This window comes from Aphis gossypii, chromosome X, assembly GCF_020184175.1.
Source record: "Aphis gossypii isolate Hap1 chromosome X, ASM2018417v2, whole genome shotgun sequence".
Taxonomy (NCBI): Eukaryota; Metazoa; Arthropoda; class Insecta; order Hemiptera; family Aphididae; genus Aphis; species Aphis gossypii.
In genome coordinates, this window is record NC_065533.1 from 57,724,434 (window position 1) to 57,746,975 (window position 22,542).

The 22,542-nt window shown below is 25.9% G+C and overlaps 3 protein-coding genes and 1 long non-coding RNA gene across 11 annotated transcripts in view; 2 read left to right on the forward strand and 2 right to left on the reverse strand.

Moving 5' to 3' along the window:
- Positions 1-903: 903 nt before the first annotated feature.
- LOC126551560 (uncharacterized) lies at positions 904-9,986 on the forward strand. 4 transcript variants are annotated; one of them, XR_007605496.1, is made up of 4 exons: positions 904-1,257; positions 3,873-3,942; positions 8,989-9,056; positions 9,837-9,986. It is a non-coding gene; the product is annotated as an uncharacterized LOC126551560 (long non-coding RNA). The 4 variants fall into 4 exon arrangements; XR_007605495.1 differs by lacking the exon at positions 904-1,257 and adding an exon at positions 3,330-3,500; XR_007605494.1 differs by lacking the exon at positions 904-1,257 and adding an exon at positions 3,525-3,794.
- A 215-nt stretch (positions 9,987-10,201) lies between these two features.
- LOC114125158 (small nuclear ribonucleoprotein Sm D1-like) lies at positions 10,202-14,389 on the reverse strand. The gene is made up of 4 exons (XM_027988686.2): positions 13,915-14,389; positions 12,590-12,666; positions 10,496-10,699; positions 10,202-10,402 (listed from the first exon to the last, which is right to left on the reverse strand). The coding sequence occupies exons 1-4, from the start codon at positions 13,926-13,928 to the stop codon at positions 10,299-10,301; spliced, it is 399 nt and encodes a 132-aa protein (XP_027844487.1). The 5' UTR covers positions 13,929-14,389; the 3' UTR covers positions 10,202-10,298.
- Positions 14,390-14,564: 175 nt separating this feature from the next.
- Positions 14,565-15,828, forward strand: LOC114125157 (28S ribosomal protein S18a, mitochondrial). The gene is made up of 4 exons (XM_027988685.2): positions 14,565-14,828; positions 14,907-15,040; positions 15,099-15,222; positions 15,562-15,828. Exons 1-4 carry the CDS (start codon positions 14,717-14,719, stop codon positions 15,738-15,740), a joined length of 549 nt encoding a protein of 182 aa, XP_027844486.1. The 5' UTR covers positions 14,565-14,716; the 3' UTR covers positions 15,741-15,828.
- Positions 15,829-17,098: 1,270 nt separating this feature from the next.
- Positions 17,099-22,542, reverse strand: part of LOC114125154 (phosphofurin acidic cluster sorting protein 1) — a 30,505-nt gene continuing 25,061 nt past the window's right edge. For 3 of the 5 annotated variants that reach the window (XR_007605490.1, XR_007605492.1, XR_007605493.1), the window contains 11 exons: positions 21,873-22,024; positions 21,615-21,800; positions 20,673-20,881; positions 20,364-20,518; positions 20,091-20,295; positions 19,976-20,018; positions 19,553-19,716; positions 19,272-19,495; positions 18,932-19,048; positions 18,644-18,869; positions 17,099-17,989 (listed from right to left, as the gene is read on the reverse strand). Coding sequence is in view for 1 of the 5 variants with exons in the window: in XM_027988676.2 (XP_027844477.1) it covers positions 18,724-18,869; positions 18,932-19,048; positions 19,272-19,495; positions 19,553-19,716; positions 19,976-20,018; positions 20,091-20,295; positions 20,364-20,518; positions 20,673-20,881; positions 21,615-21,800; positions 21,873-22,024 (1,601 nt within the window). In the remaining 4 variants the exon portion in view is untranslated. The remainder of the gene's footprint in view (positions 17,990-18,643; positions 18,870-18,931; positions 19,049-19,271; positions 19,496-19,552; positions 19,717-19,975; positions 20,019-20,090; positions 20,296-20,363; positions 20,519-20,672; positions 20,882-21,614; positions 21,801-21,872; positions 22,025-22,542) is intronic. The other 2 variants (XR_007605491.1, XM_027988676.2) reach the window with 2 other exon arrangements.

The following is a 22,542-nucleotide window of genomic DNA, read 5'->3' on the forward strand; positions in this document are numbered from 1 at the left end:
AAAATGCATAAAAATATATTATTTGAAATATTAGAATATTTGGAAACTAATAATTTAAAAATTATATCCATTGGTTGCAATGAACATGGACATTTGCCAGCAAAATCCATTATAACTTTTTATTTGCAATGCCGGATGCATTTTGCATGCACAGTAGAAAATACAGCTAGAGAAAAAAACAAAAAACAAAAAAATCTAGCCAAGCAATCTAAATTATAAAATTATATTATGTACCTGACCAATGAAAAAGAATATTTTTAATTTTATTTTAATTTTATAATACTACATTTTACCAACCCATTATAGTTTTATTTTTAGATAATTATTTATACTTACCTACTTAATAATTGTTAGTTTTTCATTATTTTAATAATTATACAAGGAGCATGTAAAAAAATGTTTATTTATTAGTTAATAAGTTATTGATATTTTTAATATTACTAATTTATTGTTTCATGACTCCTGTCTGACTGATTAGTGATTGATAAATATAAATATTAGTGAAATGTAAATAGAAGGTATATAGGTATTCCTATTCCATTATTTTAATTATAGAAAATACCTAGTTCTTACCATTGACATAAATATATTGAAATATAATTTATAAAACTATTTATAGTCAGTGAATCATGTTCAATATTTGGTAAGTTTTAACTTCAAAATCTTACATTATTTTATAAAGAAAATCCTAAATCCTAAATCAACCTCATGATTTTACGTGCAACAAAAAGGAAAAACAGGCCTCTGGGCGAATCGTGGCGCTACCTATCGCGCTCCCGCGGTACTATCAAATTGCCGTCCTAATTGGCATCCGGAATATTTACGAGTGGTATCACCTTATCTTCTCTACATCGTGCCACTACCCATCGATAGCCTGTTCAGGAGTTGTGCATTTATGTGTCAAATTGTCTCGTAATTTGTATCATAGGCAACCGCGCTATACTCATAAGCTAACTTACTGTTGCTGTAGTACCACTGTAACCACAGCGGTTAAATCGCGGTCTTAGTGATAATAGCTGGTACTTACTATCAAGAATTACTGACGTCATGGTTTTTGACGTTTTTTTTTAAATTAATTATGCGTCATACTTTTATTATTCATAAAATATTCTGTTGATTATTCTTATCCGTTGGCACGCGTTACTTCGTCGTGATAGTTTTATGTATTTTTAATTCACAAACACCGTCTTAAGATTACAAGAGATTGAACAACGAATACATCGATTGTATTGCTATCAATCATTACAGTTTGTTCAGGTAAGATAATGACGTGTACCTTATACTTATTAGTTATTGCACAGTATAATAATTGTTTATTTTAAATGTACCATATAATATGTAATTACAAATTACAAATAACTATCGTTAACATTTACAATTATAACAGTAATTATTATTATTATTATTATACAGTATGTAACAGTAATGTCGTAGGTAATGTATTTATGTGAACTAGTTCAACAATAAAAATGACTAAACCATTCTGTAGGTAAATATTTAATAAAAATGATTTAAGTTATATATAGTATAATATTATCTATTACCTATCACATAATAATTGTATCTATTAGATACAAATTGCGGAATAGGTTAGGTTTTACACGAATCAATGTTATTTTATAATTAATTATTTATTATTTAATTAAGTAGGTATTTAATTACGTACCTATAGGTACTTTTTTCTTTTAGGTAATGTCAAATAGTTAAAATTTTAATATTAAAAATACTTTTATACTTAACCTTCACGTATATATTATATAATATTAACAATATAATAATATTATATTGACTTCAAAATGTTTAATATTACCTTATATTCTATTTTTATTATTGATCGTAAATAGTTAAAATTATTGAAGACATGTTATTATTTTTAGATACTATTACCTAATAACTTTAATTTACGAGCAACGATATTATTATTAGTATTGAAAATATAATATAAAATAATTACTTACAAATATTTTACACTGAAACTAAATATACCTATTATACAAACACAATTATTTTTATAAACATTTAAAGAAGTTTAAATTTGAACAATATTGTGTATTTAATAAAGAATAACGATAATAATTATTTTCATATAAATCAAAAACATTAATGGTTAAAACTTTTACGTACCGTATATTATATTACTATAGTTTATATATTTTTCTATACGTACACAATGCCATTTTTAATTTATTTTAAGATATTATCACTATATGTCTATATGGACCTATTTTAGATTCTGAACGAAGTGATGAATGTACTGATTTTATAATGATAAAAAGAATGTACAGCATAATTTGTTGAAATAATGCTTCAATTTAAAACTTCGGGGATGGTTTCCGATGGAAAAGTGAATATCCTTGGTGTATTATAGGGGTAAAAAATCAATAGTAATATTTTTTCAAACAATTTTCAAAAAAAAATGGAGAAAAACAAAAAAAAAGTGACGGAAAACCAGTTTTTGACGTATCACCGACAAAATATCGCTGGTAAAATGTCATGTAGGACAAGGTTTTACTGACCATTTGAAATCGTTATATATATACGTACGCATATATATTATGTATATATATAGATAGATAGAGAGAGAAAGGGAGAACTTAGTTAGCAGTAAAACTTACCGTATATTCCCTTCCAAATAGCACGGCATACCTAAATTATTATATATTTTATAATATAATATGTAAATAAGACGTAAACCTATAAAAAAAAACCTGTGCTTATTTATTGTTAACACCCATTAGTTATCGCTATAATTTTTAATAGTCCCAACGCCACGATTACAAATTAAAATAGCCAGGTATGATCGTTACTCGTTAGCCCATATAATATTAGCACCTACTCACGACTGATCGACACATACACACACAAATAATAATATTATAGTTGTATAATAGGTATTTATTTATTTTAACTGCCGGACATTTGTTTCGGTATCATAGTCAATATCTTAAAATGTATTTACTTAATCAATACAACAACAATACAGACATAATAGTAATATAGTAAAAATATTTTTTCGTTCTAGCTTTCTTACAGGTTTAAAATGGTCATTTTGATCATTTTTTCTATAACTCCTGCAGATAATCATAGAATTTAGAAAATTGTATTAATACACTATTTTTGTTATTATTTTTAATTATTATTTTACAAGTTTGGTCTTAATAATGGGGTCTTTAAATATTTTTAGTCTTTATTATAGTGTAATATTATATTATGCTACAAAAAATAAGCTAATACATGATTTAAATACTACTGTTTTATTACTTGTTTTCAATTGTATGGTCACTATAGTTTTTAAAATAATATAAATAGCTTTTTAAAAAATTCAAGATTTTAGTTAAAATTTTTTATATGAAATATGTGTTTTGTTACAACCTGCAAAACAGCAAATGTTATGAATATGTGCTTAAAGATTTACTTTTAAATTAATTTTACGTAATGATTTCATAGTTCATAATTGTATATTATGATAAATATCATATCCATATTATACACGGCATAAAGTAATACCTCAAGCTGAAGTTTTTGAACTAAATAATTACAAATTACAATTTATTATTAATTTATAAATTACTAGAAAATATAAAAAATAAAAATGCTAATGTACCTATATAATATACAAAATTGAACACTATTAACTTATACTCTATTATTTAAGTTACGATGTTTATTGTTTAATATGAATAATATATGATGCACCAACTTTCCTTTAATGGAATTTATAACTATATCTAATATGGATGCATCGTTTGTACAAATTTAAATATTATTTCTAACAAATATAGGTATATAATAAGGTAGATACAAATGTACAATATCGTTAGTTATAAATTATAATTTATAATAATCAATGCTATTATATCTAATCATTTCAGCTCGTGAATCCAGGTTACAGAAATGGACGAAAATAATTCAAATATATCTAATTTTGAGAAATTAAAAAAAGTATGTAAAAATATTTTTTTTTAAATTTGATTTAATACAAATATTATGACATTTTAATATTTAGATAGGCATTAGGATATTTTCATATATCAATACCTATCTATATATATAATATGCTTATTCATTTATATTAGGGTCGTAAAATTATAAAGGGGCCGAGATTATCCGAGCTAACCACGGTTAACCGAGATTTTATTTATTTATTTAACAATGTTGTATAAAAATGTGTAATAAATATGTAAAAATTGTATAATCAGTATTTTGTTATTGTACGTTGTACGTTGTTAATTGTTTTGTTTTGTTGTATTTCTATTTTCTTAATCATTCATTATAAAATAATAACTAAAAAAAAAAAAAAGCGGGCAAGTGGGTACTGTTCTGCTGTGTAGTAGGTCATTATAATTGATGTATTAAATTTGAATGCAATGATAGGTATCATTGTATACGAAAAACGATTCTGAACGAAGATGATTAGTTAGCCTAGGATGTAATTTCCAGTGGTTGGTGAAAAAGGTGGTTTATGTTTTAATGGCCTGAATACACCAAAATTTAAGTTCTTTTATAATTATTGTTAGCTAAACTTATGAAAAATCTTGTATTAAATTTTCAACTCTTAGCTACCTATACAAACATTTTTATGAATTATACCTACAAAATAATTTGCAAATATTCATAATTTTGACGAATTTTCGTCAAAATTTGAACTTCAAATGCTAAAAAAAAAATTGTGACTATGTATTCTTATAATTTTTTTATCACTCTAAGAATAACATATGAGGAACTTTGTATAAAATTTTCAAGTATTTTGATAGGTCCAAAAAAATTTTATCGACACTTCAAAAAAAACTTTTCAGAAAAATTGAAAATTTCAGTTGTCTATAAATAGCTCAAAAAAAGTCAAAATATTTTGAAAATTAAATCATGTAAGGAAAATGCCAATCTAAATAACTGGTAAAATTTTTAAGTATTTACGACTTATGCTATTTGAATAACAACAAATATCAAAAATCGTTTGAGGCTAAACCGTTGTTTAACGCGGTTTTGTAAAAATTTAAATTTCAAACACTCATAAAAATTTTTTGTCTGAATCCGGTAGAGTTTTTTTTACAGATATTTGAAGAAAAATTTATGGAGAACCTTGTACCAAATTTTCAAAACTTAGTTATAAAAGAAAAAATTTTTACGATTTTCCAACCTCAAAATTACTTCCAAATTTTTGCAATTTTGACATATTTCGTATAAATTCGAACTTTAAGCACTTATAAAAAAAATTGTGACTAACGATTTCGGATTTTTTTTTATCACTTTAAGAACAACTTATAAGAAACCTTGTATTAAATTTTCAAAATTTTCTGGTCAGCCAAAAAATTTTTATCGCTGTTTAAAAAAGAAATACTTAGAAAAATTGAAAATTTCAATTGTCTATAAATAGTTCAAAAAAAGTCAAAATTCTTTGAAAATTTAACTGTGTATGGAGAACGCTAATATAAACATTTGGTGAAAATTTCAAGTATTTACATTGATTAGTTTTTGAGTTATAGCAAAATAAAAAATTCGATTTTGACGAAAACTGGTTTTGCGTAAAAATTCCCATTTTTCCGTTATTTTTTTTTTGTTTTTCTCGATTTTTTTGAAAACTGTTGGAAAATGTTTACTTTTTACCTGTATAATGCACCAAGAACCTACATCATTGTAAAATCAATATATTCATCACTCCGTTCAGAATCTAAAATTGTTTAATATTTTAACTTGTGCTAGCACATATTAACCAATAAGTATATAACAGCGATAATTTAAAAGTAAATTCTTAGCTATGATAAAATTGTTATCGACGATAATCGATTGTAGTGCTACCTATATAAGTTATAAATCGTACCGTGGCGCGTCGGCAGTTAGCCGAAAATATCTTGTTAATCGTAACAATTTTCGTTCATAAGATGAACAAATTGTGAAAAATGCTCTAAAAACTAAGAAAATGCCCTAAAAATGCATTTAAGGTTAATTATGACAAAAAATGCAAAATAATAATTACTTTAAATTAATCAGCATCGCCCAATACACATTTTATACTTATTGAGCAACGTTTTGAAACGCTAGAAAAAAAGATGCATTTGCATTAAAATCCCAGCCCTAGTTATAAAATTACATCAGGGCGACAGGACTTAATTATAAGATATGAAGTAATTTATCTTTTTAAACTCTATAATACAATTTACATATGATTTAATTAATTCTTATTGTTTATCGTTCATAACCTATACGCACTATATAAAATAATAATTATGTAGTTACTAATTATTACGTGTCTATTTCTTTACTTTTGCTACACACATATTTTTGAAAGAGGCGGAGCGCGGTTAATCATGATCACGGAATACTAAGATCAGTGGCGTATATAGAAATTAATTTCGTAGGGGCTTAAAAAAAAATATATGATAATATTATAACAATCAAAATCAATGCCCATACCAACCATACATTTCAGGGGGGGTTGAACCTTAAAAACCCTCCCTTATATACGCCACTGACTGGGACACGGTTAATTGAGGTTCTACTGTTCTACTGTATAATAAAATAGATGCCTAAATAGTATGCCATTCATATTGTAAACTATCATATGTTTGAAATCAATGCATATTACTGGCTTATTGTAGGTACCGTGTGTTAAATATTTTTCCAAAATTTTTATAATGTAAAAATTATTGTGACATTTAATTTTATAGGTAAAATTGTCATCTCGCATATGGTGGCACTATTTGTTTATTTTTACTCAGAAATTTAAGTTTGAAGAAATATTCAGGCTTAATATGCTAAAATAATTTTTATAGTGTCCCTAAATATTATTTTAATAAAACATTTATTTAATTTATTAGGTATAAATTATTTGTCAAGTACCTAGCTATTTAAACATTTTGTTTAAAATAACGTTTATTTCTAAATCAGTAAAAGTTATAAAATTATGTAAGCTAAAACAATTTTTCAAACGTAAATCTCTGAAAACAAAAAAACTAATAATAATTTATAATAATGAATAGAAAAAATGTATCTACTCAAAAACGATGTGTTAGTGTCAAGCTATGTGTTTTAAATTTTCAATACTGTTCGCGCCCGGGCTCGTAAGCTCCATAAAATATTATTATCGTATAATATTTATATTATTATTATATATATAATATATTACCACCGACTGACACACACACACACATACACTCACGCGCACCGTTCGTTATTTTTGTTTTATGTTCCTATATGTTATCTTAATATTTTAATTATTATGCAACGACGTGATATCGTCCGTCGTCCGTTAGATATTTTTATAATCAAGTTAGTTATCATCGTCGTCTCTCCAGCATTGTCGCATTAACTCGTTTTTTTGTCGTGCGCGAATCGCCGTATTAATATTGTATCGCAGGCGCGAATCGCCACATCTTTATTCAGAGCCCAACTTAGAAATTTTGGGGCCTGGGTCAAATTTTCTAATGGGGCCCCAAAATTAATTATTATCTAAATTCTAAATTATCAACTTAAATTATAATAATATCGGGGCCCGGGACTGCAGCCCCCCCCTAAGTTGGGCTCTGTCTTTATTATATTATACTGTGGCGCGAATCGCCACTCGTTTTATTATATTTATAACTGTGCAGGCGCGAATCGCCACTTTAATATTGTATCGCAGGCGCGAATATTATATTATATTTTATTGTATTGTGGCACGAATCGCCACTCACTTTATTATATTTATAATTGTGCAGGCGCGAATCGCCATACTTTATAACCAAAATTTAGAGTATATTATATTATTGTTATTTATTATTTTCATTGTAATTTTATTTGTTGTGTGTGAGTTTTATTGCGTGTGTAGGTAGGTAGCAGCTGGCCAGCAGTGCTCCGACAAAACTCAAAACTGTGAGTTTTATTTATCTATTTATTACCTATTATATTATATTTTGTCACAATTATTTTTATTATTTATATTGGTTAACCGGCAAGTTTTAAATGAATTATATTTTTACCTGTTGGGCCAAAAGGGTACGCAATTATATTGTTTTATTATACTGTCATTTTTATCAATATTGCATTGCGTTACCATTTTTTATAGAGTTACCTGTCCGTTTTTGAATTTAAGTTTTACACACACACAAATATACACACACACCACCGCACACTAGCACTCTCAGATCTTGCTCGGCGAACCTGTCCACTTTCTGTTGAGTGCTATACATATATACACACATTTTACACAGGTCAGTCGGTGTGTGTGGCGCGCGAAGTATTTGGGTGACCGGGGTGCACGTAGTGATTGGTCATACGTTCCCGGCCCGCACAAATACCATAGGGCATTTGATCATTTGAAATTACAAAAATTATATAATGCTAGAATTTGGAATAAATTAACGTAGTGTTCTTAATTTTTCGTTTTAATTTTTTGGATAGAGAAATAAGAAAAAATCAAAACACAGAACAGATTTTTCTCGTTTACGATGTTTCAAGTTTTAATGTTCCAATTTGGCATTTGCTCAATTAATCTTCGCCAACGTGATAAAATTAACGTATTCTATTAATTGCGCCGAATAAAATATGTATAATATAAACCGTGGTTAATTGCTTTAAATATAAGTCGATTTACGTAGATTAATTAAACTATATCTATTATACTTTTACTATACATATTCGTATACTCATTATTTATAACTGAAATAAAACTTTGGGTACCTACGCCCCAGATTAACATAGAAATTACTTTAATGAATTCAAATTCGATATATATTGTATATTGTAATGATCGTCGTAATTTATAATATTTTTTTTTGTTTAAATATGATATTTTTGATTTCTTCATAGAATTTTTAATCATTTTAACTTACGAATAAAAGTTTGAGAACCGCTGCGTTAAAAATTTAGAACATATTGATTTTTTTAATATAGTATACTTTATGTTTAATTATTATTTTATCCTTCTATAATTTTACTATATTTTATTTACAAATTAATGTTTATTTTTACATGCAAAGTTCAATTAAATATATCTCTTAAAATGCATTCTAGGATCAAGAGGAAAAAGAAAGATATGAAGTTGCCATTTCTCTTCTTATGCTTTCAAATGGGATAGACAGGTAATATATTGTTTAATTTTATAAAATAGATTATATAATAAATAAATAAATGTTTATCTGTGGGGTATTTATGGAGGGAGAAGACGGACACTTGTCTCCTAAACATTTTGAAGGGAGATTAGGAATCCTTGCCTAGATATGCAAACAGCTAGTAGACATCTTTAAATCTTCTAAAACAAAGAAATAATGTAATATATTGAATTTAATTATACATATTTATAAGATAAAAATATATGTTATTTTATCAAAATAATGCATAAACCATTAGTACATTTATTTCAAATTTTAATGTTGAATAATAAGTTAAGCTATTGTTCTTATTAGGTACATTATCTGGGTTACAAAAATAAAACAATAATATTATTTCATAAATTATGATTACAGGATTATCATAACATATAAATATTTTTAAATAATTAATAGCATCTTATTTGATTTTACTATTCTTATATAATTATTATTTAATAATATGTGGATACCTACTTACTATATTGTTACTAAGCCATAAAAAAGTTTCGATTGTGTATAAAAATAAACAATAACTTACATAATGATAAATAAATAATTTTTACTCCAAGTTACTCAGTTACGTCATTTATAATAAATTTAATCTTTAAATATCTATCTAATATGTAAGAACCTAATAATTAACAACTAATTAAATATACTGTCTATAACAGGGGTGGCTAACAAGTCAATCGCGAGATGAATCAAAAGTTCATAAAAGTTGGCCACCCCTAATTTATAAAACATATGTTAAAATAAATATTAATTTTACAGAGAGAATCATGAAAAATGTATTGAAAAAGACCAAGACAGAGTTGTTACAATCATAATACCCGAAGACAGCGAAAACACATAATGTCCATTTTATATTATATTTATTTTTATTTATATTTGTTATTATAATATATACCTTACCAGAAAAAATTTGCAAAACATTTTTATTTTATAATCAAGGTTAAAAAGAAACATAGATACACAAAAGCATTTACAAAGTAGAAAGTCAAAAATTAAATATTAAAGACCTAAACTTTTAAATTAAGTACTATTAATTGAATGGAATCCTAATATATCAAGTAATGCAATTTTATTTAAATTGAATAATACATAAAGAATATAATGAAAAAAAAATAGTTTATAAATTCATGACAGTTAGGATTTTAACTTTATTTAAATTATAAATTTGAAAATAATATAGTTCAAACATTTTTTAATATATTAGGAACATGGTTTACGTTTTTAACGTCGAGGTGGACCACCACGTCCACGACCTCCACCTCCTCGAGGTCCTCCACGACTTCCTCGTCCTCTAGGACCTCCACGTCCACGGCCCCTTCCAGGTCCTAAAACAAAACAATAATCATTTATATATTTGTAATATAGTTAAATTGTAATTAGTATTATTAAATAAAAAAAAAAAAAATTATAACACAAACCTCCACGAACTCCTCGTCCATTACGATTTACCCTTGATTTAGGTGCATCGTCAACTAGTAATGTTTCTAGGGTTAGTGAATCTGGTAAAATGAAGTATCGTATATTGTTACCACGAATGCTTAGTGAATCATAATGTACTGGCTGATTATTTTTTGTAGTCATTTTTACTGCTTTCAAATGAGTGTTCATGGCTACATCAACTCCTAAAATATTGGATATTTAAGTAGTTTCTAGAATATACTAAGATAGGTACTAAGAAATAAAGTATAAGGAAAAATGTAGGTAATATTAAAAACTTAGTATTATAATAGTATTACTATAGTAACTTTAATAACTTTAGTTAATAAAAACTTTGTTTTATATTAATTATATTAAGTGTAAAATAAAATAGATTAATATGAAAGTAGGGAACTCACATCGTATGTTATCTACCTGTACTTTGATTGCGTTTTATAAATATTGTTTAAATAACTCTATTCCAATAGTATTGGCATGAGTTAAGCATGTTTATGACACTGGTATTGGCATTATAATATTAGTAAAAAGTTTTTGATTGGTAAATCATATTATAAGGTATATTTTCCTTATTCACAACATGTTTAAGCGAGGTTTATGCTAACAATTAATATGTTAAGCTAGATTTAATTTTTAAACAACACTGGTCAACAAACAAATTTCATCAGAGATGATTTCAACTGGAATCTGATAGATTTTTTTATGCTGATTTCAAATCTGTTTTCCATTTTTTTTTAACACATACAGTTTTTAAAATGAGATTAATTAAAATTTGTTCTATGTATAGTATACATTGTATACGTATTATAGTGTGTGTTGTATACGGATATACATACGTACATTATATCGAAATACCCGATTGTATTTTAAGACATAATCTAATCTAATTTTATCTTTATGATATTACTTCAGTATATATAATGTACACCAATGTATTACCTAATATTATAGTCAATTAATACGATATTACAAACACTTATAAAAGACAATGATTTTGTGTGTCACAGCAGAGCAAGAAGCATGGCATGTTTTTATATGGACTTGTGAAAACTTTTTGGGGAATCACAAAGCGCTTACATATAAGGATGGAATTCAAAATCTATTAAATGCGTATAATAAACTTGGATGTCGAATGTCATTGAAAGTTCATTTTTTACATTCACACTTAGATTTTTTCTGGAAAACTTAGGTGCGGTAAATGATGAATAAGGCGAAAGATTTCATCAGGACATCCAGTTAATGAAAAAAACGTTACCAGGGTTTTTGGAATGAAAGTATGTTAGCAGACTACTGCTGGATGCTACATTGTGACGTACCTAATAATAATAAAATAGAAAATCATTCTCACATTTTTAAATATGTAAACTTTTTGCTTTTTTAATTTAATTATTTAATTATTATTTTTTTTAATTATTTTATAGCATAATATGTTATTATAATATTAATCATTGAAAAAAAAAATAAGTAAAATAAACATTTTATTTAGTAATTTTATTTCAAAATAAATGCTTTACCTATAAAAAATGAAATAACTATTAGTAAAAAAAAAAGGTGATAAAAAAATCTAATTACAGATTTGAAATCAGCACAACAAATTGGTTTAGAAAAATGTATATTCAACCCTGATGATTAAAAAAAGCTTAATTTTGTAGACCAGTGTAATTTAACATTGGATTTTAAAATCAATAAACTTGTAATTAAAGTTTTCCTTCCAACTGTTGAACTTAGTTTGATTATTTTGTTTCTTTCTTATTATTAAAATAAAATATAAAAAATATATATTATACTTTAGGTATTACTGTACTAATTATACTATTTAACTTGGACATTGTATCTAAAATTGACTAAAATATATTTCCTTAGAATGACCTTATTTATTGGTTGAAATATATTACATTATACCCATTCTTTGTTATTCATAAATCATAATATATTATATTTATATAGTAATACTTAAATTCAGTTAATTAGAAAATTGATGCTCAGTAATCTATGTATTTTTAGTTGCCATCTGGTGATTTCTCTTTAAGCTCAATTTTTTCTAATTTCAATTGAGTTTTTATCAATTTATTATTTACCTGTAATGGTTCCGTGAACACTAGTGCCATTTTTCAGTTCTAATGTCACCGTTTCATGACTTAGTTTCATCAAAAACCTGTTAATATAAATAAAATAATTATATAAAAGAAAAATAATTGTTTATAAAAAGTTTTATGAATCAAACATAAATCTTATATAGTTTTTTTTTTGTTATATGAATTGGACAATGATACTTAAATCTATACATAATCTTTAATATTGCAGTTCTTAAAAAATGTGTTAAATATATATATTTAATTTATAATAATCTACTAAATAAGTTGTATAACTGATAAAGATAAGTCATTTTTAAAAACTTTTACTTTCAATTATAACTGTTTCGTTTAATCTTGAAAGTTTACTAATTTATATTAATATGTTCACTGTCATATTATTATGCAACATAAGTTTGAATTAACGTAAAAATAACTAATTTGTAAAATATTGTTATAAATTAGTAAAAACATTAGAAATAAAATTGATTTAAATTATTGAAACTGTACAGTAGGTAGCTGTAGCTATAATCAAATGTCAGAAATTCTAAAACTCGGTAGACCGATATCTTACCAATCTGGCGCTGCATGTATACACCTATAATGTGGTATAATCTTAATAATAAATTAAAATATAGTATAAACTGAAATATTTTGCTCTACTGTAGTCTATATGCAGAAATATCCAGCCACAAGTAGAATTCTAAAAAAGTAATTACTTATCATAATATCTCAATAGTTAAATAACACTTAATACTAGTAGAACAGTAATAAGTATAGTATTATAAATAATATTTATTTATTGTCTAAATAGTTTTAATAATTGACTTCTACTTTTCAGTTGAGAAAAGAATATTTTGAAAAAATATCTTTAATAATTGAATTAATGAAAATGTATTATTACACATAATAAAAAAGAATATTTTTTTGTTACTTTCACAATATAGGTACAATAGATACATATCAAAAAATGGAAATAATATCCAGCCACATATATTTTAGAGATTAATATTTATTAACATTTTAAATGTCTTAGTATCTATGCTTTAACAAATTTACAAAGTCAACTAAGATTTTTTATTTGAATACAATTAGTACTAATTAATATTAAAAATTATAATACAACAGTTTTGCACTTATGCTTAGCTAACCAGACGGTTAGATTCACTTATCATTATGAACTTAGCACAATAAATCAATAATGTAAAATGCTAAAATAGTAAACATAAAATTTAACAAGTTAGTAAAAATAAACTAACTGATTAGGTACATAATAGAGAAATATTAATCAATTACTAATTTAAAACTATTTTACGGGCTATTTTACTTACTTGACTAATTTCATGATGGTCTTGCTCAAGACAATCGGAGCATAAAATTAATATCAAATAGGAATAGTATTGATATATATCAAACCAAACTTAAATTATTGACAACTGGTCGAAAAAACAGCAGATTGTCACAGACGGTTTAAGTCGGGTTTACGCTTTTTGAAGTCTACAATGTTACACTGTTGTCTATTGAACTTGTATTTGTTTCCAAAAATCAGAAGCGTTATGAGTGATAATTTAAAAGTTAATATTATATGGACACGGACGTTATCAACGAAACTGCGAAAATTAAAACGAAAAAAAACGAAAACTAAAGATATTTATTATCTATGCGACCGCCAATGAAACACTATCAAGATCGAAAGGAAAAAAATGTAAGCGTATCGACACGTATCGGTTCAAAACAGAGCGTTCGCGAACTTACATGACATACGAATATACAATATATCAGCAAAACGTACTGACTTGTTTAAAGACTCGGATCACAGAGTAATCCATTGTATAAAATCATCATCTCGTAAACTTTGAATATCTAAACATTTCAAACAAATAGTAACTGTATTACTTCCACTCATGGTTATAGATAATATATGTATTATGTAATAATTATAACCGACGTGCTTCCGCCGCAGTTTTTATCAGCTATCTAATCACTCTACTATCAATGTAAAATCCAATTTAATCAGTCAAATCGCATTTCACCTATTCTATCAAAACTCGCGTGAAGGCTGATGAACTAGCCGGTTTCAATTACTTCGTCTGGAAACCGTTCACGTTTCAAATACGTTTCATAAGTAACAAAATGTTCAAGACACCAATATCAGGTATTCTGTATGGCGCGAGTAAAGTATCCACGAAATTGTTCGTGCCCAGTAGTGGTTTGCATGCAACGGCGTCAATGAAACTGAAAGAGAGTGAGTACAATAGTATTATAGCCAATTGCACCATTAGTGTTTGTGTGTCTAATACGTTTATCTTGTTAAAATGTCTAGTTCATTCCAACAAGGTTGGTAACAAGTTGATTATTGAAGGAGCTTATACGCCGTCTCCTAGGAAAGACTATCTTATTCAGAATAATGGTGAATGCTGTCCATTGTGCAATCTGGGCTTGGACGTCAAACACACGGTATATATTTTATGATTTATGTGTTCATGTCCATTCTAAATTATTAATCTTGTTGTAGGATGTATTGATCCTTAGCCAATTTGTACGACCTGATGGTTGTATGATGCCTCAACGAATTACTGGTCTCTGTAAAACCCAGCAGAAGAAAATGTCTAAATTGGTGTCAATGGCGCATAAAGCAGGTAAATTTATTAGTTAGTTATATTTTAAACTATTCTTTAATTATATGAAAATACTGAACCAAGTATAGCAATAATTATTTACTATAATGTCATATTGTAGTTTAAAATGATAGCATACATTTGAATTTGGAAATTATTTTAATTTAAAAATTTGTGTTATTAAAATCTTGAATTTTATTAAAAATGGTTTTTATTTTTGTTTGGCCTACATAAATTAATTTTAAATACCTATTATGTGATATATCTAATGAACTTATATTGTTACATTTATATTTAATTTGAATAATATCACTATACAATTAATAACTAATTTTTATTTATTATTTAAAATGTTTGTAGGTTTAATGTGTAATTTAGCTCCGGAAAATAGTAAAAAAGATCCCACTAAAAGAAAGTTATGGAAAAAATACAATACATACTTCGATGAATCCACCATTAAAGTTTACGAGAGTCATTTCAAAACAATAAAAGAAAACATTTTACTAGACTACATGAAATCAAGAAAATCAGAAAATTAATTGATTGGTAATAATAAACAATATTAAAACTTAAGAGTAGGTACTGTAATATCTTTTTGTTATTAAAATAAAACATTTATAACAAATATTATACTGTATTCATTTTACTATTTAACCATGATATTGTGACTAAAAACAACTAAAATGTATTTCCTTAGAATTACCTTATTTATTGGTTAAAAATTAAAATGTATTATATTATTATAGTCAAACTATATCATTCATATTTTAATAATGGTAGTAAAATTAGCTTTTTTTGTATTATGGCAATTCTATGTTTAACTCTTAAACTCAAAATTTACTTATTTTTATTATTAAATTGAGCTGAGACCTGGAGGCCCAAGAATACTGATATTGTCTGTTTAGATATTCATAAATTAATTTGAGTTGTTCGTTAAATTAATGGAAAGAATAGTTACCTGATTGTGTTTATAACTTACCAATTATTTTAACATGGGTGTTCATTACATAGAAATTATATTATTTTTCTTCTTTAATATATATGTAGTTTCTACTTACTAATAATAACAAAAAAACATTTTTTCACAAGTTCCTTTTTTCCCCTTCTCAGAAAATATGACTGAGGATCACATTTTCCTGTTTATTTACCACTTACTAAAAATAATTAAGATATTAACAATACAAATTTGTGTCTCACAATCTCATGAGCTATAGATATTAACATTTATGCTGCCTCTACAAAAAAATCTAAGGGTATTACAGTTGTAGAAAAATTGGATGTTGAAACAGGCTGTTAATATAATTTTTATCATAAATGTACACAAAAAACGTTTAGATTAAATTTAAAAAAAAAATATGTTAACATTATATATAATACAATATATACATTATATATTATATATAATGTACATATATATTTACTGCATATATATAAATATATAAATTAAAAAATATTTATATTATGTATCACTCAACAACATTATCATGATATGCCAAAATGTGTGATTATTACATTTTTTATCACTTTCTAATATAATTTAATTATTCAGTTGGTTAAAATATATAATTGAGCAATTTATTATTATAGTTCTTTCTTTCTCTTATAGAACTAACAAAAATGATAATTATTCAAACATCAAACATATTTTTATGAAAAAAAGTTCCAAATTTGGAAAAATTAATGAATGTTTTATTATTCTGTATGCCATATTATGAATGAATTTATAGACATAGTTTAATAGACGACAAATATATTCAGTAATAAATAATAACGCTTTATGTAGATTTATTATCCTGATATACTTGAAATTATAACATAGTTACTGATTTAGGTTCAAATCATAAAAATAAACGCAATACATCAGCTATTGCGCTTCAAGAGTGAGTATTGAAATTAATTGAATGGTATCACACACATTTATTTTTAATTACAATAGTCAATAATAACATTTATTTTGTCGTTTGATTTTAACCCTTAAATGGTAGTGTATTATTGTTTATGAGCTAAGAAAAAAGAAATAAAATAAAGCCTTGTTGGTTAAATAAGGCAGTTAATATGTTCATGAGATTCGATTTGATAATATTGTTCCTTACAATTCTGCTATCTGTTTGATCCAAATTGTAGTAGTCAGGGATCTAAAATATTGTTGATGAAATGTGTCTCCCAACCATTAGTCATGTAAGATACTGCCATTGGTTATTGTGATGTATTTATATCTACTCTATAGGTAATAATAATAAAATGCTAATACTAATAATGATAAAATGCTAATAATAATAATAATAATAGTAATATGATAGTAATTATAATAGCTATAGCAATATAATAAGAATAAAATAATTATAGTTATATTCCTTAAGTCTATTGATATTGATATTTCAATAATAATATTGAATTTAATTATCAAGCGTTATTACAAACGTTTTAAATGATTTTAATAGTAATATTATATTATAAAAATTCTTTTCATAAAAAAAAGTCTTGGTAGTTAAACTTATAAAATCACAAATAAATAAAAATCACACATAAATAGTAGTAAGATAATTAGGTACAATAATTATAATAATAAAACGTGTAGTCTTTGGTTACAACAATAAAAACATTGGATAAAGGGTTTACAATAATTACGAGGGTTTAATGGTTTCTTTATATAATTATGAATGATATATAATTCAGTTAATAAAATTAATGAAAATACCTATTGTTAAAGATAATAATATTTGACTTCTGCACTTTTTATGTAAGGTTGTTCAATTTTTTTTTTAAATTTATGTTAAGTATAAGAAAACTGAAACAAAAAAAAATCACATGTTTTTTATTAGATTCATGTATATTATGTATTGGTTTATAGCAGGGGTGGCAAACCTTTTGAACACTACGTGCTAAAAATTTAACTTTTTTTTTTTAGAGAGCATGCCATGAAAAATATTATATAATTATATTGCTATAATATTTTATGTAAAAAAAAAATTTAAATATGTTAACCTATTACCTATAATATTATATATTATAGTAAAAATCTTTGCATGCCCACAAAATCTTTTCGCGTGCCATGGGTTTGCCATCCCTGGTTTATAACAATAATAATAATATTATAGAATTAAGATTGATCTATAAAATGATTGATTTATTATAAATGAAACTAATATATTATATTAGTGAGTACTTGTTAAGGGTATTTGAAACACTGTTTTTTTATAATAAAAATTTTAATTTTAATATACTAATCAATTTACTTAATTACACAGTATAAAGTTCTTAATATGAGCTTAATACAAGCTTGGATTATTTGTTTTATCTTTTTAAGTTCCTAATAAACATTTTTAATCAAATTTGGACATTTATAAATAAAATTATCAATAGTATATAAGTGAACTTTGTGTGCTTGTAATATCTCAAACCACATTAAACACTATTTGTGTTTTATTTTTTCATAACTCACTTAAGCCGGGTTTGATTGGTTAAGCCAAGTCTTATATTGAATTTACCAGTAATGTATTATTACCAGTTTTAGATATTTGTTTACAGTCCATGATTTAAGTGCGGTAAACTTGCTGGTTGATAATCTAGTGAGTAAACTGCAACTGGAAAATGTTTGATGTGTGTTTGCCACTGTGAAGATAATTGGAAAAATTTCACACCGCTCCATTCATATCCATCAATGGTTACTAGAAATTTAAGCATAAAATAAATACCATAGACAAGCGAGTAACTTGTAAAAGTAAATTACTTGTGAGAGGAAAATGTTGAGTTTTTGGTGAGCAGATTAATCTTAATACACTGTCAATTACTTGATTCTTGGGGTCTAAGTCTTTTTCTTTTTCTTTCTTTTTTCCCAGTCGCATAACTAAATGTAAAAAAACAATAACTATTGTAAAAAGATTTAGTAGACATAAGATTAATTTAATATTTTATTCTCATGTATGAAATAAAATGTAAAGAATACAAAAGTGTAGTTCACAAAATTAAGTTGTTAAATCAAACGATTAATTAATATTTAAAGCTAAAATCATAAAGGTATTGAATAAATGTTTTTCGTTTGCATTACTATGGGTATAATAATAGCTTACTTTTTTGTTTTTTCTCCTTAATATAGCTCACAGTGAAAAATGATAGTGGTTCTTCATTGGTCAAAAACAGTCTTGAGATATGTAAACTCTTAAAACCAGTCTTTAATGTGAATTTGGTATCCACTCGTTTACTACTTGGTTCACTGCCTCGAGTAGTTATTTCTTTATTAGTGTTTGGCACCAACCAATAGTCAAGTTGCAATTCTAAGGGCTCGCATAGCTCCCTATTGGAGACAAAATTGTTAAATTACAAAAATATTTAAGATTTATCTAGTATTTACCAATTGACTTGCTTTGTGGGCGGAGGCAAATATTGCATACCAATATTTGGTGAATTGGGCGGTGTTGTCTTATCTAAGATGGACTTACGATCCATGATGATTGAACATTGATCATCTGTATCATTTGATCCTGATGCTGTATCCCCAGAGCATATTCTCACATCCTATAAAATAGTAGGTCATAATAAGTTTACAAGGCAAATAAAAATGTAATAAGTCAAAATCAAAAATTATTTTTATAAAAGAGTAAACATATGAATAAATAAAAAGATAGATATATTGTTGATAATTATTATTTTGTTATTTATATTAAGTACTGTGAATTAGTTTAAATATAATTTAAATTCTTATTGGTCAATTTTAAGACCAAGATAATATGCTAATCCTATGTATTTTTCTAAAATAAATTGTATGTAAACTTACATTAACAAATGGTATAAATGTTTGTAAGGCTTCATCATCAGAACTGAAAAAGTAAGTATATAAGAATATGGCTACAGTTTCTTGTTAATGTTTAATTTTATTTTTATTAGTATACCTTTTTTCTTTATATGATAGCATTGCTTCAGCAATCTGCAACTGAATTGTATTAGATGCTTCCATAATGTAATTTTGGATTTTGACTATTATATCTGTTCCATCACCACATTCCAATTGTTCCTTCCAGTAGTCCTCTTTGAACAGAAATGTTGTGCCATAATAACTGTCGACTGTACCCAAGTATCTTGAGAGAGTGTTATTTCCTACAAATTATAATTTTGTTAACATTATTTATACATACAGAAACTTGATTATTATTTATTATTATTACCTAATGGTATGATATAAAATTTAATATAATTCATCCAGTCGGGTGGTTTGAATGATAACTGTTCTACATACTGTCGTAATACATAGTTTACAAAGCTATCAGAACCAGCAAGCAATATCTTCATTTGATTTGGAGGTTTGGGGTTAGAATTACAGCTAGAATAATTATAAAACAAATAATATCATACACAATTATTGGAATTATGTTTGTTGGACATAAAGTAAAACAAGGTATTACAAAATAATGTGTAATACACAACTAAATGTTAGCTTGAATGGTGTGGTTCTAGGGAGCTATTTTTTTTCTTACTATTTCTGTATCTTGTTAACAATGCACACAAAAGTAGCACGCACGTCAGCTAATCCAGCTGGTGTGATGACTTTGAAATTGTAATTCTGCAGCTTGGATGCAAGCTGACAACCCAATGGATCTCCGTAGTGTATTAAGCATAATACTTCAGGCATTTTATCCTCGGGCGGCAATACTTTTGACAATTGTTCCATCAACGCTTTTCTAGGCTATATGTGTAAATACATACATTTAGTAAGTTAGTATACGTACAATTTTATTTATATTATAAAAAGGTTTTAGTTTATTTAATATTAATCTAGAATCAAATATAAGTATTATAATTTTGCTGTGATATTTTGTTGGGATTTTAAGGAGAACAATTTATTTTAAAATAAAATTTTGAATAATAAATTGATTATATATTGGCTGTTGCTGGAAGTAATGGTCTGATGGAATTTTTTAGAACATAAATAACGCCCATGAAATTATCACATTACAATCAGATATTGATGTTTCACCAAACCTTGATAATTGAACATGTATACATTTAATACAAGATCGAGTCTGAATATGAATTTGATTTAGGATAGTTAACTTTTTTAAATTATAAAAGTTATATTAAGTTATATATTTTATGTACAATTTTGTTTTCAAGTATTCGGTGTTTAATAACAATTAGAATCAAGTATGAAACAATTTTAATTTTCTTCTCCAAACAAAACATAACTACATAGTAACCTGGTACCTATATATTACATGTGATATATTTATTTATTTTTATCATAATATACGTATAATTAGAAGATTTTCCATTTGTCAAATCAAAAATCAATTAAAACGGGTGTTTAGAGTAAAATGTCTAGACAAATAGTTAATTTGTATTAAAATGTAAATCTAAACCATTTGTAACTATTTCCTTAGACATTTGATTAAATTTATAAAGACAGTGATATATTATACCTCAACCGTTGAGACTACATTTTCTCCCGCACCTCCAGTACCCCCGGTATTAGCGTTTGTGCGATCGTTGTCATTCGCCTGCTTCGGCATCGGAGACTTCTTGTACTTGTTCGACGACGAAGTACGGTCCCTGGTGAAAATTCTCGATTTCTTTTCTTTTTCCTTTTCTACCGTGCCAGAAGTTTCCTACAAAATCATGTCCACCGTTAGCATTGAAATGCATCGATTGCCAATTTTCAAGTATACAATATGCAAAACCTTTTTGTCGTCATTGTTGCCAATTTTTGGAGGTGACGAATTCATCGGAGTAGGGTCACTATCCGTCCAAGTGTCCAAATACGAATCGGAATCCGCTTTTTTCGAACTTTCATCACTAAATCTTTCAATGTTACGCTCTACGGTTGGCACACCTATGTCATTAAATAAATATGTATACACATCCACGTAAACACATACACACATAGGTATATATATATATAATTTTTTTTTTTGAGAATCTGTTTGTTCTAATACATATGGATTTTGTAAGCATAACATATATTTTCCCCAGCCAATATTTTATTTATTAATTTGGCAAATTGTTAGCTAAATCATGATAAAACTAAATTAAGCGTGAAGAAAATTGAACATGCAAACTGTAAATAATAATAGTAGTTATAGATTATAAACAAATTTTAATCACTAAGTAGTTCGTATTACGGTTTTTAAGATTAGAAATATAAGTATAATTTTAAAATGAAAATACCCTGGTTGTATTTTAACTGCATGTGTAATGTGTATTTATATAATACAATATAACAAATATTTAAGTACCTAACATTATTTCTAAACACAACTGTAGGTAACTGCGGCACTGCATGTTATGAAAAATTGACGATTTTATTTTACCACAATAAATTGTCGTTTAAAATGTAATAATAGACCATAT

Excerpts from the sequence above, each read along its gene's own strand:
- LOC114125158 (XM_027988686.2), bottom strand. Across the intron at positions 10,700-12,589 it reads TGTTCACGGAACCATTACAG|GAGTTGATGTAGCCATGAAC; the intron begins GTAAATAATAAA and ends CCAATATTTTAG. Across the intron at positions 10,403-10,495 it reads TGGACGAGGAGTTCGTGGAG|GACCTGGAAGGGGCCGTGGA; the intron begins GTTTGTGTTATA and ends GTTTTGTTTTAG.
- LOC114125157 (XM_027988685.2), top strand. The coding sequence starts at position 14,717 with ATGTTCAAGACACCAATATCAGGTATTCTGTATGGCGCGAGTAAAGTA. Across the intron at positions 15,041-15,098 it reads GCTTGGACGTCAAACACACG|GATGTATTGATCCTTAGCCA; the intron begins GTATATATTTTA and ends ATCTTGTTGTAG. Across the intron at positions 15,223-15,561 it reads GTCAATGGCGCATAAAGCAG|GTTTAATGTGTAATTTAGCT; the intron begins GTAAATTTATTA and ends AAATGTTTGTAG.